Below are 19,157 nucleotides of genomic sequence, written 5' to 3'. Positions count from 1 at the left end.
CACGCGGCCCCGCCCCGCCCCCGAGCTCCTCATCCTGGGCCGACGTTGCGCGGCGCTCGGCGGCAGCAAGATGGCGGCCCAACAGCAGTCTTTGGAGGGCGTTACGCAGCTGGCGGGGCCTGCGGCGGAGGCCGATCCCCTAGCCCGCTTCACGTGTCCCGTGTGCCTAGAGGTGTACGAGAAGCCGGTGCAGGTGCCCTGCGGACACGTGTAAGCGGCGAGCCCGGTGGTGGGGGCGCCTGCCCGGGAGGGAAGTGGAGCGGAGTAGCGGCGCCGGACCGGGCGGGTCTGAGGAGGGGGCGAGACGACCGGCGGCCGTGGGGGCCTCCACTCCTGGTCTCCCGACGCCGAGCAAGCCGGCAGCTCTCCCGGCCCGCGCGGTGGGACAGCTCCGGGCCGCGAGCGCCCGCTGTGTCGGGCCGGCCGTCGGGCTCCTCCGACAGCGACCGCGGAGTCGCAGCGTCCGGAACGCGCCCTGGCGGAGCCAAGGTTCCCCTGGAATAGTCCGTACGTCGGTCCATAAGTGTGGTCGGTCCATCGGCGCTCTGTATCTGCTCAGCTGAGTATTTCTAATGCACTGAAGTTGGAGGACGCAGAACTAGACCGAAGAACAAAAGGGAAGTCCTTATGCAGATAGGCCTTAAGGCGAAAGGGCGTGGGGGTGCTGATAGGAATTAGCATTTCTGCTTACTTGCATACTAGGGTTGTTTCGTTCTCTTTTTAATGGCCTGTTACGCCGTAGACTGGTTGTGACGATGAAAGATGTGTGAAACCATGGCCAGTACAGGCGCTGGGCTGCGTAGGTGCTTTGAGGTTGGGATTTGAATCAAAAACCTTGCGTCGTCACACACACACACCCACCCACCCACCTGAGCCGAACATTTCATGGGAAATGTGGCCTCCTGCTTTTTATCTCAGAGTTGGCATTTCCTCCGTGGCTTCCATGTTTATCTTGGGCATCACTTTGTTATAGGTCTTGCAGTTCCCTTTACTCATCAACAGACGTAGTGGGCACCTGTTGGGACCCAGGGCATTGTTCCCACAGCTGTCCTCTTGCAAGAGCGGGGGAGGGGTGCTGGCACCTGTTTTCCAGGTGGATTAAGTCAGGGGACAAGCTCACCAAATGCCTAACTACCCCCAGGTGCATTGGAGGTGCCTGTTTTGCTAACCCACTACTCTCCACTCGGCAAGGGCTCCGCAGCCACACTGGCTGCAAGTGGTTGCTTCTCGCTGCTTTGGGTACAGGAAGCAATTGGGCTGTACCATTCTGCAGGCCTGTTAACGTAGAACTCTACCTGCTCTGTCCGCACCTCTCACCGCTACCCCTGAGTCCCTCTCAAGCTTCAAGACCCAGTTTAAATTACTACCCTCCCTTCTTTCCCAGAGCTTCTTACCTTTTTCTTGCACCGAGCAATGCTTAGGGGTCAAAAGGGCAGCGACTGTATCTGTTTCCCTCTCTCACTGTATCTCAGTGCCCAGCACAGTGTCCGAGGATCCATATTCCAGTTGTCCACTCAACTGTATGCCTTCTCGGTAGCACATTGTTGGGTAGAGTCGGGTGAAGATGCTGCTCTCAGAGTTTGCAGTCCAGCGAATTGATTATAAACAAGTAGTAATGAATGTTCAAACTGTGCACATGGCACTGGCAGTGGGAGCGTATTAACAGATCAGGCAAGGCTCTGTGTGTGGGTATTAACATCTTTGAAAGAGACTTGGCCCAGCACGGTGTACCAACTGACAAACAGCATTATGTGAGGTCTCCTTTCCTGTTAGAGGGCAGGGACCCTTACTGGGATTCAAGTCTTGTCTCTCTGCTTGCCACACCAGCTCCATGTGTTCAGTTCTGATTGAAGATCGATGGAGAGGCCTTGGTGAGGGCGGCAGAAGTCTCCCTGACCTTCCGCCAAGTGCTTTTTTCTCTGCCTACCTGATTTTTAACTCTTGCACTTGGAAACTTGAGAATCACTGCAGATGTGGCTGAGACACTGGAATGGGGAGGGGGGTTACCGGGAATCTTACTCGGGACCTTGCGCTTGCAAGGCAGACGGCAGCACCACTGAGCTAAATCCCCCGCCCAATACTGGATTTTTATAAAACTTTATTTCAAGCCCTGAGTGTCTGGATCCTCTTCAGCCTAGTGAAATACAGCTGGAAAAGGCAGGTTGCTAGGTGCCCAAGAGAGGGAATTTGTCCATAGTACTGTGACAGTGTCAGACATCTAGAAGGCTAAAGTAGGAGAATCATTAGGAGGAAACAGAAACAGAAAGCCAGCCCCAAAGCAGCTTAAAGGCGGAGTTGCTAAAGCAGGACATAGTGGCACATGTCTGTAATTCCACACTTGGGTAGGCTGAGGCAGAAGAGTCCCAGCCTGAGGACTTAGTGAGACCCTGTCTCAAAATAAAAAATAAATTTTTAATGGATATAATATAAAGGAATGTATAAACTAAAAAGAAAAATAGATAAAAAGGGCTGGGATATAGTCAGTACAAATGCCCTGGGTTCAGTCCTTAGTCCCACTTGGGAGGGGAGACTTATTTGGGTGTAACTCAGAAATAAAGGGTCTTGTGAACATTTGATAGATGAGCTGCACTGTATTGTAATCTTAGACTGAGCTGACCTGGTTTCACTGTGCTCTCTGGCTACCCTCATGATCTGCCTTTGCAAAGACAGCACAGTAATGGCCGTGAGACTCTGCTTGCTGCCCCACCTCATCACCTTTCCTCTCTAGAGTCTACCACACCCATCACAGCCCCGATGGTTTTCCTTTCTGCCCTTCAGACACTCCTGTGTAATTGGTGTCACATCTTTGTGGAACATTTTGCTTTCAGATCTGTGTCTGCCTTCATAATAAGGTCTCAGTATTCAAATGTCACCTCTTCCTAGAAGCTTCATGTGATCACCCCAGCCAATCTCTGTCTTGTTTCATATTTTTACTCACCATATGAGATTGACGTGTTTTACTGTACTCTAGAATGTAGCATTATGAGCACAGTGACTTTGTCTCCTTTCTGTTTTCAGAGGTGAATGATAGGGTCACCTCCCAGTCTAGTGTGGAATTTGCCTAGCACCATTGACATCTAGTTAGACAGTAAAGCAATCAAGCAGAAGATTGCCTTTGATTATATATCCTGGGTTGTTCTGGCAGATTTTGTTAATCCTGCCTTAAAATTTTAGCAGATTGGAGCCAGGTGTGGTGGTGCAGGCCTATAGTTCCAGCTACTTAAGAGCCTGAGTTGGAAGAATCACCTGAGACACAGGTTTGAGACAAGCTTGGGCTTGTGAGACCCCCATCTCAAAAAAGAAGTTGCAGCTAGGTGTGGTCCTACATGTCTATAATCCCAGCACTGAGAAGGCTGAGGCAGGAGGATCCCTTAGTTCAAGGCCAGCCTCAACTATATAATGTGAGTTGAAAGCCAGCCTGAACTACATGGTGAGACCCTATCTCAAAAAGCTAAAAAAAATGAAAAATTGTCAGATTAAGTAGCCTAGAGTTTTTCATTCCTTATGACCCATTCTTTCTGTATACTCTGTCTCAGTATCACCACCTGCCTAGGCTTCAGGGTAGAAACTCATCTTTGGCTTCTCCAAATTCAGTAAGTCACCAAATCATAGTGACTCCACCTCTGAATCATCTCCTAAATTCATTCTCATTTGCCTCAATCAGGCCTTCACATCTCTTGCCTTTAGTCATCTATCATTTACTTGTTTTCTTATTGTTTCATCTAAAAAAACAAAACAAAATAAAATAGCCATTTTGACCATGGTGCACTAGGGTTATTTTTCTGAAAGTTGGATTTGGTCTTCTTGGTACCCTGTTGTAAACATGTTAAATCTCTGCCTCAGCCTGGGGTTGTAGCTCCTTAGCAGAACTTTTGCCTAGCCTGTGATAGGCAGCGGGTTCAACCATCAGTAATAAAATTTTTAAAAATCTTGCCTCCCTACTGTTTAGAAGAAAATGTTAGCTTTTTATTCTCTCAAATGCACCATAAATTTTAAGACTTAAGGATGTGAAATAACCCTTCGTCTCCAGGTGCTCTTTCCAGGCTAATGGTAGAGGTGGCCTCTGAGGTCTCACCAGCCCTGTTCTTGGGTTGTAACTAGCTGCTCTCAGCCTCGTTTTCCCATAGTGCTTTCTTTCACCTCTCCTGGTTGCAGTTTCCATTTATTTTGCATTTCATATGTGCTACTCATTGTAGGAAGAGTCTGCTGTATATATTTCATCCTCCCAACAATCCTAGAGGTAGCTACTGCTATCATCATTTCACAGAGGAGAAAACTGAGCTTCAGGAAACCCTACCAAGATCAGGAGCTAAAATTTGGGCCCTCAACCATAATGGCTTTCTCATTATATCACTGAGAAATGTAGTTTTCATTTATTTCTGATGTTGGGTCTGTGTGTTCTTTTCAGTCCCTCTCTACTCCAGGTCGCAATTTTTTCTATCCTCGAAGGGCTTAGTGTTTGAATTAGAAGTAGAGAATAAGTTGTTTTAATCCATTATTCATTGATGTCTTTTTAAAAGTTGATCCTCATTTGTTGTCTTGTCTCCACGATGCATGACAGAGGTTCTCTGTATGTCTTGTTCTAGCTTTTGCTCTGCATGCCTGCAGGAATGTCTGAAGCCGAAGAAACCTGTCTGTGGGGTGTGTCGCAGCGCTCTGGCACCTGGCGTCCGAGCTGTGGAGCTCGAGCGGCAGATCGAGAGCACAGAGACTTCTTGCCATGGCTGCCGTAAGAACGTATGTGGGAGTAACCTAAAGAGTCCATGTCTGTGCGAGGAGAGGGGTAAAGTGTAACGCTGGTGCCACATCGTTTCTCAAGTTAGAGCATGACTAGGTGACTAACAGCACTTGTGCATGCCAGGTATCTGTGGTGATGGCCGTGCTGTTTTCATTTTTGTAAACTTACTCGTTTTTTTTTTTTATGAGTTGGTTTAGGTTATTGTATATTTTGACTTTGAAAGCTATGCAAATCACTTGTCCCAGTTTTTTCCTATAATAGACCCATTTTCCAAAATACCATGATTTTTTAGAAGTGCAAAGTCAGTAACTCAAAAGTTTTTATTTGCTGCAATAAGTATGAAGGGAAACTTCATAATCTACATCATTAGAGATATAAAATTTAATGATTCAAGCCAGGTATGCATGATGGTGCATGCCTGTAATCCCAGCACTGAGGATGACAGGAGGATTACTTTGAGTTGGAGGCCAACCTGGCCTACATAGTTAAGACCAGCCTGGATTCATTGAGACCCTGTCTCAAAAAACCACACAAAAGAATTTTTTTGTTGCTTTGTTTTTTTGTGGGGTTTTTTGGTACCAGGGATCAAACTCGGGACCTTGGATTTGTGAGGCAGGCAGCGGAACCACTGAGCTAAATCCTGACCCAAAAGAATTTTTTTAAATGGTTCAACTTTTTAGCACTCGACAGGGAGGAACTGTGATATAAGGTTAATGTTAAATAAGAGCAGTAGCTAATATTTGAAAAGCATCCATTATGTAACCATATTAGAGTCAAGTACAACTGCTGCTAGAAAGGAAAATTATTACTGCCTTATTTTTTAAGAAATGTACATAGCCTTATTGATTTTTCAATCATGACAGTTTTATTGTAGGCAGTACATAAATATACTGTAGGCTCGTTCTGCAGGGATGAGTACTTCAAAGTGGTTCCATTTAGAAGGCTGCCTGAAATTTTCTAGTCTTTAGCAAACACAGATGTAAAGGTATTACAAACACAGATACAATTTTTTTTTTAACCACATGGTATGTTTTGTTTTGTTTTGTTGTTTGTTTGAGACAGGGTTGTGCTATGTAGTTCATGCTGGCCTTGAAATCACTGTGTAGCCGAGGCTGGTGTGGAATTTGCAGCAATCCTCCTACCTCAGCCTCCCAAGAGCTGGGATTGTAGGCCGCCATGCTCAACCTAATGGGATCACATTATAATACATCTTCAACTTTTTCCACTTTTGAAGATTTTGTCTCACTGATTTATTGGACAGCCTTATGTGTCAGTCAGTTCTATCTTTTTTTTTTTTTGTACTGGGGATGGAACTTAGGACCTTGTGCTTGCGAGGCAGGTGTGGTACCACTGAGCTACTACATCCCCAGCCCCAGTTTCTTTTTTTTTTTGGTACCGAGGATCAAACTTGGGTCCTTGTGCTTGTGCAGCAGGCAGAGAAACTACTGAGCTAAATCCCTGGCCCATTTTCATTATTTTTAATACTGCCATGTGGATGGCCATAGTACAGATATACTTTACCATCTCCTTCCCTTCACAGCGATTGAGTGTTAGGGGTGCACAACAGAACTACTACAGTGCTGTATAAGGTAGCTCCAACCCTTTTTAATTGGAGACACCTTGCTTAGCAGCTTAAGGTCAACAGGTTCTTGAACTGGAGGTAAGATGCACTATCAAGGTAAGCCAGAGCTGAGATATTGGATTTTTTTTTGGTGATACTGGGGATTGAACTCAGGACCTTGTGCTTGCCACACAGGCACGGCACCACTGAGTTACATCCCCGGCTCGGATTTTTTTTTTTTTTTCTTATAGTTTCCTTTAACTTAGAAATTTAAGATGGTGAAATAAAATGTCCTATTACCTCATCCTTCATGCATGCATAGTGTTCTTTTTTTTTCCCCTGTATGTTTGTTTTCTCCATTTTAAAGATTAGTGATTGTACTGTGGGCACACCTCCAAAAATTACTTTCTTCCCCCGTCTTTATTCCTTACACTTTTTTTCTTTAAGAAAACCTAAGATGTGAAAAGAACACAGCATATCTGGGACTGGGAGTGTAGCCTAGCAGTAGAGCTTGCCTAGTATGTCTGACCTGAGTTCTGTGTCCAGCACAGCAAAAAACAGTGTCAGAGCATGTGCTTTGCATGTGTGAGGCCCTGAATTCAGTCCCCAGCTTTGCAGAGAGAGACAGACAGACCAACCAGCCAGGCAAGATATTGCACACTGCACACTTGTAATCCCAGAATTTTGGGAGGCTGAGGCAGAGAGATCACAAGTTTGAGCCCAGCTTGGACAACTTAGCAAAACCCTGTCTCAAAAAAAAAAAGGAGAGTGGTGATAAGGGTTGTAGCTCGGTATGAAAGCCCTGGGCTCAGACCCCAACACTGCACAACAAAAAAGAGAGGGAGATTACCTGTGGTGAAGCTCTCCTGTTTTTTCTCTCCATCTTACTGTTGTACATCCTAGATTTTATGTGAACTAATTCAGATTTCCATTTTTTCAAGATCATTTCTCAGACCCTGCAAGGTGTAGTATACACCTGTAATCCCAGTTACTCGGAAGGCTGAGACAGGTTGCGAATTCAAGGTCAGCTTGGGTAGCTTAGTAGGACTCTGTCTCAAGATAAAATTTTTGAAAGGCTGGGGGCATAGCTCAGTGGTAAAATACTTGACTGGCATGTTTGGGGCCCTGGGTTCAATCTCCAGCACCACCACCCCCCTTCATTTATCATAACCTGATTAGTACTTCAGTAGTCAGGGTTACTAACTGGGTCCCTTTTACCTCACTGATCAGTTTTCAGTGCTGGGTGTAGTGGAATGTGGCTTTTGGCTTGCTGGAAGACCAGTCTAAACGTGAGATAGCAAGCTTAAAACAGCACTGGATTTGGAGCAAGTCTGTAAACAGAGCAGATCATGAGGAAAACAGCCTTCTAGGAGAGTTATAGTGACAATAGATGCTGTGATTTGGCCAAGGAAAGTGTCAGCCTTGCTATTAATGAAAAATGTACAGTAATCAGGGTCTTGCCCCATTGGTGTAGCTAGGAATATGGTGATTATTCACTAAGGTGATGTAGATTGCTCTTGCTCTAGGACACTGCCTGGTAAAAGATTTTCACTAACTTATGGGTTCTGATTCTTCTTTTAAGTTCTTACTGTCTAAGATCCGGGCCCATGTGGGTACCTGCTCCAAATACCAGAATTATATCATGGAAGGTGTGAAGGCCACCACAAAGGATGCATCTCTTCAGCCAAGGTAAATGACTCAGTCACTCCCTTTGCTGGAGTTCATTTTCTGCTACAAAGATGTTGAGCACCGTGTGCTCCTCAAGAGTTTGGGTGTATGGATTTGGAAAGGTGGAGGTATAGATGTTAATGCTGGTCAAAGTCGGTACAGGTATTTTGGCAGGAGGGGCCCTGTGATGTTTACTTTGGATGTTGGCAGGGCTGTTCTTTTCCAAAACAGTACCTGATTCTATCGCAGTAATGAGAATCCTCATCATGCTCCAGGTGGAGTGTACTATTGAGATGGCTTGGGAAGGTGTCACAGAGGGGGCTTGTCTCTTCTCCTGCCTTTCATCTTCCAGGAATGTCCCAAACCGTTACACCTTTCCTTGTCCTTACTGTCCTGAGAAGAACTTCGATCAGGAAGGACTTGTGGAACACTGCAAATTATCTCATAGCACGGACACCAAATCTGTGGTAAGAGTAACCTTTTTTTAATAGGAAAAAAATCAGATTTACAGAAAAATTACAGGATCAGTACAGTGAACTCCTGTGTACTCTTCATCTAGATTCACAAATTAACAGTTTGGCATAAGTTAGAGACCTTGGCCCTTTGTCCTCTAAATTCTTCGGTGTATAGCTTAGGAATATTTTCTTCTTTTTATATAGCAAAATATTGGGTTGGGAATTTAGCTCAGTGGGTCCGCTGCCTGCCTCGCAAGTACAGGGTCCCGAGTTTGATCCCCCGTACAAAAAAAAAAAAACCCAAAACATTTATTGGTACATTTTAGGCATACATAATGGTAACAGTTGTCGTAGGGCATTTACACCTGTCCATGATACATCTACCTTTATTCTGTTCCCCTCCTCCCTATGTACAGAAGCTTTGTTTCCATTTTTCCATCCTCTTTTCACTTTTACTTCTTGTCCCTTCCTTCCTTTTCCCCACCCCCATTTCTTGTTCCTCTTCCTATTTGAACACTTTCTTATTTCCCAATATAGATTATGCATTTTATTTTTATTTTTTATATTACACATTTCAGTCCTTAATTCCACTTTTGGTTTCTCACACTGGAGAAACAATGCAGTATTTAAATATGTGTGTCCGATTTATCTCGCTCAAAAATATGGTCGCACAGTCATCCATTTAGCTAGAAGTGTCTGAAGCTCATCCTTCTTTGCGGCAGAGTAGTACTTTGTATTTTTTAAAAATCCACATCTTTAACCGTTTATTGGTTGATGGGCATTTCAGCTGTTTCCAAGATTTAGCTATTACAAACTGTGCTGCTATAAACATGGGTGTGCACATATCACTGGCATGATGCTTTTAATTCTTTTGGGAAGATACCAAAAAGGAATAGCTGGGTCGAATGGAACCTCTATGGTTTTTTGAGGAATTTCCACACTGATTTCCACAGTGCTTGCAGCAGTTTACACTCCCATCAACAGTGGAAAAGGGTTCCTTTTTCCCACAGCCCCTCCAGCATTTACTGATGATTTATTGATGACAGCTCCTCTTTCTGCAGTGAGATGGAATCTCAGCATTTTTTTTTTTTTTTTTTTTTTTTTTAGGATTTTTGAGACAGGGTCTTGCTTTGTAGTTCAAGCTGGCCCTGAATTTACTATGTAGCCCACGCTGGCCTCGAGCTCCTGGTAATCCTTCTGCCTCAGCCTCCCAAGTGCTGGGATTATAGGCATGTGCCACCATGCCTAGCTTTAGCATTTTTTTTCCCATTAAGTTTATTGGTACATTTTAGGCATACATTACAGTTACATTCATCATTGGGGACTTGTACCCTCTTGGTTCTTATTTTTTCCCCATTCCCCTGCCCTCCCTTCAACCCCTCCACCTCTCCCTATTTACAGAGACTTTATTTCCATTTTTTCCTTTTCTCATATTTTTTCCTTTCCCTTATTTCCTTTCCCCTACCCCTCCTACTTCCCCTACCCCTTTAGACCTTTTCTTCCTGTTTCATATTTTCAATTATACAATTTTGATCCTTTTTTTTTTGGTACCAGGGATCGAACTCGGGGACCTTGCGCTTGCAAGGTAGGCGCCAGAACCACTGAGCTAAACCCCTGGCCCCATTTTGATCCTTATTTACACTTTTAGTTTCTCACATCAGAGAACTATTTGGTATTTACACGTGTGTCCTCACTTAAGAGTATGACTTCAATATGCATCCATTTAGCTATAAATGTCTCTAGTTTCTTATTCTTTATGGCTGAGTAGTACTCCATTTTATTAAACCACATCTTCATCCAGTCTCCAGTTGATGGGCAATTGGGCTGTTTCCAAGCTTTAGGTATTACAGATTGTGCCGCTATAAACATGGGTGTGCATATGTTGCTGTGGTAAGTGATTGATATTCTAAATAGGTATCACCTGGATGGGGGACCAAACTCTTACCCCCCCTCTTCCAGGAAAGATCCCTCATTAACTTACCTACTCTACAATATTCTCCCCTCTGAAGAAGTATCCCTAACTGTGGTGAGCTGGCAAGGGGCAAAGACCGTTCTGGCTATTTCTGGTGGAAGATGGTCATAGTTGTGATCAGCAGTCAGCATTACTCTACAGAGGGTCTATCTAAGGCCCTTCATAGGTACCAGGCATTGTTATCTTGGGTAGGTGTATAGCTTTGAGTCTGAAGGAGAAAAAGCCAAAGAAACAGTTAAGAATACATGGGCCAAATAATAAGGTCACCAGGATTGCTATGAATATAGGCAACAGTAGCCTCCCACAAAGAGGATAAGGAGAAGGTCCAGGGGACTTCAGAATCCGACATAGAATTCGTTTTGTAGTTTTGCAGTTAAGAGCTCTTTACTAGGTTGATCTGGTGGATCCTGGTAAAAGTGTAGCACATTTGTCATTGGTTCCATTTATATGACCACTTGGAGTTTGGCAGCCTCTTTCTAGTTTTGGTCTCCAAACTTTAGTTGTTGAACACGCAGAAGAGAAGATCAGGGTCATAAGTAGTGCAGTAGGAGCAGTGAGCTTGACTTTTATAATTTTGTCTGGACATGAAGCACTTTTGAAATTAAAGCACAGGTAGAGGGCTGTTATTTCTTAGCAACCATGATTGTTTTAGTAGTTGAATCCCACCTAACACATCATGTGTCCTTTCCTCCACTGGAGTGGAACTTCCCTCTCAGGTCTCCTTGCTCCCATGTCGAGCACCAAATATCGGAGGTGGATCAGTCCTCTGATTGCCTCTGACCGGTAATCTAGGTGGGACCTCCAAAATGATACAGGGGGAATACATGTAACGCCCAAACTTGCTAGATATTCCCAATTTGAATTTGTGTTCTCTAAAATTGAATTCTAGGAACAACGGAGGTTAAGAGTAGGAAAAATTTGAAAGATAGATTTTTTTCCTAAGGGAGAGAGAAAGGGGACCAGAAAATGGGTTGTCCCAGCTCTAGCATTTTTAATTTGCATCTCTCAAATGGCCAGTGATGTTGAACATCTTTTCATACGTTTATTTGCTATTTCTGTTTCTTCATCTGAGAAGTGTCTATTCATTTCAGATGCTCACTTTTGGATTGAGTCTTTAAATTTGGGGAGTCTGATTTTTTTGAGTTCTTTATATATTCTAGATATTAGTCCTTTGAGGAGCAGCTGGTAAAATTTTTTTCCCACACTATGGGTTGTCTCTTCACTCTGTTGGTGCTTACTCTTGCTGTGCAAAAGCTTTTTTAAGGACTGAGGATTTAGCTCAGTGGCGCTGCACCTGCCTCAAAAGCCAAGGTCCTGAGTTTGATTCCAGTACAAGCTTTTTAATAAGATGAGATTCCCAAGAACATTTTCTTTAAAAATCTAATATGAAATCCGTGTTAAAATTTTAACATTTATAGTGTCCTTCCTAGCAATTTTCCCCTCCTGCAAAGGAGGGGCCAGGGTGGTAGGGAAGTGCTGTCCTGAGTGCCACTTAGGGGTCGTGTGACATCTTTTGGTCCTTTGTTGGATTGTTAACTTGAATCCCGTGGTGTCTACCAAGAAGCTTTCTTAGTTTCGATACTCTAGATTTTGAAAATTAATGCTCTAGATTTAAAAATTAGTTCTGGCGAGAGTTGGTTGGCTGTGAGTAGTTACTGTCCCCTCGAAGGGCTGGGCTTACGTCAAGCCTGCCTCTCTGATTTGCCTTCCTAGCCTGGTTCCCATAAGCACTGGAGTTGGCAACTTTTGTTCCTTAGCCTTGTCCTTCCACCTTGTGTTGAGGAAGAAGGCTCCTTTCCAAGTCTAAATCTTCTCTACCTGTGTTCTCAGGTGTAGTTAGAGGTCTAAGGTTAGGGCCTGGCACCATACGTGTTACATGTTCTCTGTCTTACTTTCAGCTGTGCTGTTTGCTCTTTATCTTTTTTTCTCATCAAATATACCCAGATCTTTTCTACTACTTGGTAGAAAAAAAAAATTTTTTTTGTTTTGTTTTTTGAGACAGGGTCTTGCTTTTCTTTTTTTTTTTTTAAACCGGGGATCGAACTTGGGTCCTTGCACTTGTGCAGCAGGCAGTGAAACCACTGAGCTAAATCCCCGGCCCAGGTCTTGCTTTTTTAGTTCAGGCCAGTTTTGAACTCACTATATAGCCCAGGCTGGCCTTGAACTCAGAGATCCTCCTGCCTCAGCCTCCTGAGTACTAGGGTTACAGGCTTGCATCACCATGCCCCACTAAAAAGAATATTTGATCTAATATTTTCTCTGGATAACATTCAGTTCTCTTTGCCCCTGTGTCTTTCAGTTGCTACTGTGTTTTCCATAGTGTCTGGCTTCTTCCATCTCCATCCTCCTCCAGATACAACATTTCCAGTGATACCAGCTTATTTTGTTGGAATCTTTGTTTTCCATCATCTCTGAAATTTTAAAAATTTGTTGCTTTGTCTCTAGTAAGTTCATTAAAAAAACTGTAGCCAGGCATAATGATACACACTTAGCTAATCCTAGCTACTCAGGAAACTGAGGCAGGAGGATCAAAAGTTTGAGACTAGCTGAGGCAACTTAATGAGACCTGTCTGTCTGTGTGTCTGTTTGTTGAAACAGGGTCTCACTATGTAGTTCAGGGTGGCCTTGAACTCACTATGTAGTGCAGGCTGGCCTCCATCTCGTGATCCTCCTGCCTCAGCCTCCCAGGTGCTGGGATTACAGGCATGCAGTACCATGCCTAGCTATTTTAGTGAGATCTTACTTCAAAATTTAAAAAGGGCTTGGAATGTAGCTCACTGACAAAGCACCTGGTGTGCCACCAGGTCTGGATTACAGAGGTCACTGGGTGTGGTGGCACACACGCCTGTAGTCCCACCACTCCAAGCCTGAGGCAAGAGGATGGTCCAAGTTTGAGGCCAGACTGGGCTACATAGTGAGTTAAGGCCAGGCTGAACTACAGAGCGCGACCTCTCTCTCTCTCTCAAAAAAAACTTGTTGAGCCTGGAATTTAGTTCAGTGGTTCCGGAGCCTGCCGCGCAAGATCTCGAGTTCGATCCCCAGTACCAAAAAAAAAAAAAAAATTTGTTAAAGAGTTAATGTTGCCTGTTAGATAGAATAGTAAAATTGCATTTATATAGGGAAATACTCTTTCACTCTGAAATAGTTAAGGTGAAATGTGTCATATTTTAAAATACACTCTTGGCCAGGGATTTAGCTCAGTGGTTTTGCACCCTGCTGCGCGAGCACAAGGACCCAAGTTCGATCCCTGGTACCAAAAAAATAAATAAATAAAAATAAAATAAGATACACTCTTGGGGAGTTGTTGAGATAAATATGCCATGCTGGGTGTGGTGGTGCATCTGTAATCCCAACATTCTGGAAGGCTGAAGCAGGACGACTGCAAGTTCAAGCCAAGCCTTGGCAGTTTAGGGACTTAACGAGATCCTGTTTCAAAAAATAAAGACTGAGGATATAGTTCAGTGCAAAAGCTCTGGGTTCAGTACTGAATTTTAAAAAAGGGAGAGCTGGGGATTTAGCTCAGTGGCACTACACCTGCCTCGCAAGTGCAAGATCCTGAGTTCGCTCCCACATACCACAAAAATAAATAAATAAAAATGGGGGGGTAATTAAAAGAAGTATGCCAAATTCAGTTCTAGATGTTGGAGTATAAGGGAAGGTTTGTCAAACTATTTTCTGCTTTTCTGTAGGTTTGAAATTTTTCCTAAAAAATTTAAATTGCTGTCACAAATTTTAACAATCTTCGCCTGTGTGTTTATTTAACTTTTTGTGCATGCTGGGTGTGGTGGTGCACACCTAGAATCCCAGCAGTTAGGAGGTTGAGTCGGGAGGATCACTGTGAGTTCGAGGCCAGCCTGAACTGCATAGCAAGACCCTGTCTCAAAAAAAATTTAATTTTTTGTGCTTGCTTATATGTCTACATATGTTTAATTTCCAGTGCTGAAGACCAAACCCAGGGTCTTGCATATACCAGGCAGGGCTGTACCACTGAGCTGTATCCTCGGCCCTGTGTTTATAAGAGAAAGTCTTAGGTATGGGTTAATTTGGTCAAAGATTACTTGCACTCATAATTTTGATAGCCATTATTCTGCAGCCTGTTTTTTCCCCTCTCCTCGCCCTCCTTCCCCTGTGGCTTTCTGAGATCCCTGTGATGATTTTGTCTCTGTGGAGCCCTTTGGCCTCCAGCTCGTGGCCCCCCTCTCTAGCTCCTCTCCCCTGGCAGCTCCTTGGCTCCCAAGCCCGCAGCCCTCTCGTTTGGAAGCTGTCTCCTCAATCTCCGGTCTTCACCCGCCTTCGCACTCCACAGCTGCCTGCTTCCTCTTCCAGTCTACACCTTCTGCCACCCCGGATTGATATCTCACTGACCCCACTTGGCACGGTGTCTCCCTTGCAGCTGGTGAGGGTCCCATGCCCAACCTGGGGCACTGCGCCCTCTTCCTCCCTGTGTGAATCTTCCATCCTAGCTGCTCTGGCCATTTACTTGATGCCGCCACCTCCCAGCTGCCTCTTCATGCTGCTGCCTGTGGGTTCATAACTTGAGCCTCTACATCCCGCATGGCGTTTGACTGGAGTAGGAGACTTCTGTGTTTTCTGGAATGCTGATGTACACAGGAAGGAGTGACCAGTACCTTGACTAGGGTGTCAGGAAAAGGGGCCAGACACAGGCCACAGAAGGCAGGAGTCAGCTCAGACATCAGATGCCTGAGACCTTGCTTCTTTGTTGAAAGGTTTGTCCGATCTGTGCCTCAATGCCCTGGGGAGACCCCAACTATCGCAGCGCCAACTTCATAGAGCACATCCAACGCCGCCACCAGTTTTCCTACGACACTTTTGTGGTGAGTCTGATCCCTCCCCTGGGGAACACAACCTATTCATTTTCTGAAAAGGGGAATTAGAGGCCCAAGCATTCAGCTTCATCACTGATGCAGAGGCTTCTGGTCTCTGGAACAGCATCCCTGCATTGTCTGCTCTTGGGCAGCTGGATAGCCAGAGTGCTGTAAGATGATTTGGAGCTGGTGGTGGTGCACGCCTGCAATTCCCTCACCCTGTGAGGCCGGAGGATTGAAGGGTTGACCTCAGCCTGGAAACTTAGCAAGACCCTGTCTCCTAAAAATAAGGGCTGGGGATATATGTATAGCTCAGGGAGAAAGCCCTGAGTTCAATCCCCAGTACTTGGTGCCAAAAAATAAAATTTGGTCAGTTATCTAGTCAGAGACACAGTGAAACTTGCTCATTGCTCTCTCTGACTCCCAGTTTTGCCCACATTCTTTTTGTATAATTTTTGCTTGTTACAGAATTTAGTTTGGGCACCTCAGGCTCAGATGCCCATTGGGGCTAGGCAAGGATTTACACGTTTAGGATTTACACGCTGGTATAACTCGGGTGGTAGTTGTCATGTGGAAATACAGGCCTGGGCCTAGGGGTGTGGCTCAGTGGTAGAGCACTTGCCCAGCATGCACCAGGCCATTGACAGTAGCCCCCCTCCCCGCCCCCGCAGGAAATGCAGAACATTGCATGAAGTCTCACAAATACTCCAGGTCAGGCGGCACACATCCAGCCAACATGGCTGTGAGTTTAGTATTCTTTTCCTAGAGTGGATGGATTTGAAGGGGCCTTGTTATTCTGCCATTACAGTGCTAAATTTAACCAACTGCCTTTTTTTTTTCCCTCAGTACTGGGTATTGAACTCAGGACCTTGTGCTTGCAAGGCTGGCGCTAAATCCCGGCCCTTGACCAACTGGTTAAAATAAACTTTTTATTTACATATGTAGGTGTTGAGTTAGTATTTTAGAGTAGTGTTTGTTCCTAATAGCTGTTTTTCAGGCTCTAAGAAGAGAGGAGCTTTTTCCTAAGTTGTCATAAAGTGTATTCTCAGTCTGACACAGGCTGAGACTCAGAATCAGGATAACTTTTCATATCATTAATGCTATAAAAATAAATTAATTCCTAAAAATGCCAAAGTAAATAATTTTGCCTCCTTAAGACTGCTCTAGGGCCGGGGATTTAGCTCAGTGGTTCTGTCACCTGCGTCGCAAGCACAAGGACGCAAGTTCGATCCCCGGTACCAAAAACAAACAAAGAAGACTGTTCTCTACTGAGCACTGCAGCCATGCTTAAGACACTTGGGCGCTTCTACAGGGTGCGTCTGTGCCTCTGTTTGCCTTGTGCATCCACAGCTCGCTGAGCACTTGGTCTGTGCCAGACACCGGATGCTGTCTGGGCCCATGAGCCCCAGCTGAGGGAGTCATTGTTATTTTCAGTTAAGATGAGGTGGCAGAGACACAGAGATGAAGTAATTTGCCCAGGTACATAGTTAGCATCACAGAGGGTGGGCTGGGCTGGAGTCCTTGGCCTCATCCAGCCCTCATTGCTAGGCTCTTCGCCCCCTACTGAGTGAGTCCTTGCCGCTGTGAACCTTGCTGAGGCTGTGTCCATTTTTCCCTCAGGATTACGACGTCGATGAAGAGGACATGATGAACCAGGTGTTGCAGCGCTCCATCATCGACCAGTGAGCAGCGTCCTTCTGTCCGTCTCGTGCTGTAGAGCTTCCATTATATGTTAAAGTGTGAAACCTTTGACTCCTGCACCTTTACTGTACAACAGACCTGGAATTGAGCCATGGCATTGGGACAGAGTCACTTCTGACAGGGGCAGTGGGTCTCCAGGTTGGAGCCCTCTTGTCCATTGGGCTCTTGCCAAAGCTGTCTTTCCCACAATTTACCTTGTTTGTCACACGATCCAGTCTTATTGGCCCTCAGCTACTTCCAGGACCTCTACTTCCTGTTCTGGAAGGGAATCCAGCTTCTCCACATCCCCATGTTCTTGTTTCACAGCCTTTCTCCCATGCAGAGTTCATCTCTCAGGTCGTCTGAGCCAGCCGGGACCTTTTCCACATCACGAATAGCACAATGAAGCAAGCGGCGCCTTTCCCTGTCCCGGGCTATGCAAACTCTGCCACAGCACATCTGTGCTGCCAAGCTGCTTGTCAGGTCCTTACCAGCAGCTGCACCCTGGGGAGCATTTTAAGCGCCCTCTTGGGGTGAACGTTCTAGCTTTCACATGATCTGATACTGGAGATTTTATTAGTGGGGATATTTTCCTATACTCCTGCATATCCTTAGAATGAACTGGTGGTTCATCTTAAATGCCTGCATGGTGCCTTTTTAGAGGAAGGTATAACCGTATGTTTTTAGTGAAGTGTTTCTAGGTTAGGAAAGTTAAGATGCATTTGTTCATAAGTGGAAAGAAGGTCAGCTGAGAGAGGTAGGGGAGTCATGGCTTTTCATTCTGATTTTCAACTAAAGATGCATTTGCAGTTGGCTGAGTCTTGTTTACCTGTGTTTGGGAGCTTGCATACATCCTTGTCCTAGAGCATGAGAAGAAGTCTTCAGATGAGTAAGGAGGTTTTGAGGGTTTATCTTCTACTTAATAACTTAGGTGAGCATTATTTTCCTATCACACATGCTTTCCTTATAACACTGGTTTCCACGTGTAAATCTGTTTTAAACCCTGCTTTTCAGCGCCAAGAGAGGCTGTTCACTATGTCTTTTCTGACAAGCCCCACTGTGGAAGGTAGCATCTCCGATGAGCAGTTAATAATAAAAGCTGTCTACTAAAAACTTGCTTTGGTAGCAGCTTAAGAGGCTTGAACATATTTCACAAATGTTAGTAAATAGAAGGTTGAGAGCTGTCAGCCTGAAGGCGCATGGGATTGAAGTTCGGTCTCATGTCACATTTCTAGCCTGAATGTGGCGGTGTTTTCTGACCCACGGTTGGGGCCTGTGCAGCAGTTCTGGGCCCTCCCTGGCCACGGGAACGGAACTGGCCGCAGATGCCTGTAACCAGCAAAGACGGGGCCATTTGGGGCAGTCCAGTTTGTCTGACATGTTTACTACTTGAGAGCGTTGTAAGGTCAGCTTCTCACTGTCATTTCTGGGGAAGTTGGCTCTGCCCTCCCTGAGTTGAGATCACCTCAGTAGAAGTGCGGAGGGAAGTTTGACAAGATGAGTTGGAGGGAGGTGAGAAGAGCACATCCATCTTCCTGGCAGAACCAAGAGACTGACTTGCTTGTTTTAAGTGCACTTCACGTATTTCTAAAATGATGACTTTCCAGAAAGCGAAATTTGTTATGTTCTGGCTTTTGAGAGGTGAAATACAAATAAATTTCATAATGTATCCAACTGGTGAACTGTAGCACCTGTTTTCATTAAACAGCATTTCCTGAGGTCTGAGCCTGGACGCCTCCAGAAGAACGACTTTTGAGTCCCTGCCTGTCCATGTCCACTGGCTGCTGTCACAGCTCTGACTTCCCAGCTGCCTTGTGGCCCTGTGCCCTGGAAAGTGCACCCAGGACCCACCCACCTGTCACACTCGGGAGGCTCTGGGGACGAGAGAAGTGACTGCTGCGTCAGGTACCAGAGCCGAAGCAAGGAGGCATCACAGGATGAGGGTTGTGCACAGGTTAGCTCCAGGCCCAGGGTAGGTTTGTGCTCTGCATTTTGCCACAGGCTGACATCTGGCACGCGCTTCGCCACTGCAGTTCAGGAGGGGTGCGTGCAGAGCCCTGGCCCTGTGCCGTGGGTGCTCCTGGGGTACCTTGCTGCTGGGCTTCTCCATCCTCTGGTCCATAGGGGGTGTTTTTGGTTGGTACTGGGGATCGAACTTGGGTCCTTGCGCTTGCACAGCAGGGGGCAAAACCACTCAGCTAAGTCCCCGGCCCTCCATAGGAGTTTTGATGCGACAAAACTGAGTGCAGCATCTTGT

At 45.4% G+C, this 19,157-nt stretch overlaps 1 protein-coding gene across 2 annotated transcripts; it reads left to right on the top strand.

Annotated features, from left to right (window-relative positions):
• The first annotated feature begins 25 nt into the window (after window positions 1-25).
• Window positions 26-18,574, top strand: Rnf114 (ring finger protein 114). Of its 2 annotated transcripts, XM_004858065.4 has the most exons (6): window positions 27-210; window positions 4,587-4,737; window positions 7,882-7,988; window positions 8,320-8,434; window positions 15,122-15,229; window positions 16,841-18,574. In XM_004858065.4, exons 1-6 carry the CDS (start codon window positions 71-73, stop codon window positions 16,904-16,906), a joined length of 687 nt encoding a protein of 228 aa, XP_004858122.1. In that variant the 5' UTR covers window positions 27-70; the 3' UTR covers window positions 16,907-18,574. The 2 variants fall into 2 exon arrangements, with proteins under 2 accessions (XP_087053853.1, XP_004858122.1); XM_087197727.1 differs by lacking the exon at window positions 15,122-15,229 and having other exon boundaries at window positions 26-210.
• Window positions 18,575-19,157: the final 583 nt, after the last annotated feature.

The sequence above is a fragment of the Heterocephalus glaber genome, unplaced genomic scaffold, assembly GCF_053883595.1.
Source record: "Heterocephalus glaber isolate CG9 unplaced genomic scaffold, H.glaber_assembly_v1.0 deba00001673, whole genome shotgun sequence".
In the NCBI taxonomy this organism is placed as follows: Eukaryota; Metazoa; Chordata; class Mammalia; order Rodentia; family Bathyergidae; genus Heterocephalus; species Heterocephalus glaber.
The sequence above is the reverse complement of the archived record's forward strand: the minus strand, read 5'-3'. Positions and strand labels throughout refer to the sequence as shown.

Excerpts from the sequence above, each read along its gene's own strand:
- Rnf114 (XM_004858065.4), top strand. The coding sequence starts at position 71 with ATGGCGGCCCAACAGCAGTCTTTGGAGGGCGTTACGCAGCTGGCGGGG. Across the intron at positions 4,738-7,881 it reads GCCATGGCTGCCGTAAGAAC|TTCTTACTGTCTAAGATCCG; the intron begins GTATGTGGGAGT and ends TCTTCTTTTAAG. Across the intron at positions 8,435-15,121 it reads GCACGGACACCAAATCTGTG|GTTTGTCCGATCTGTGCCTC; the intron begins GTAAGAGTAACC and ends CTTTGTTGAAAG.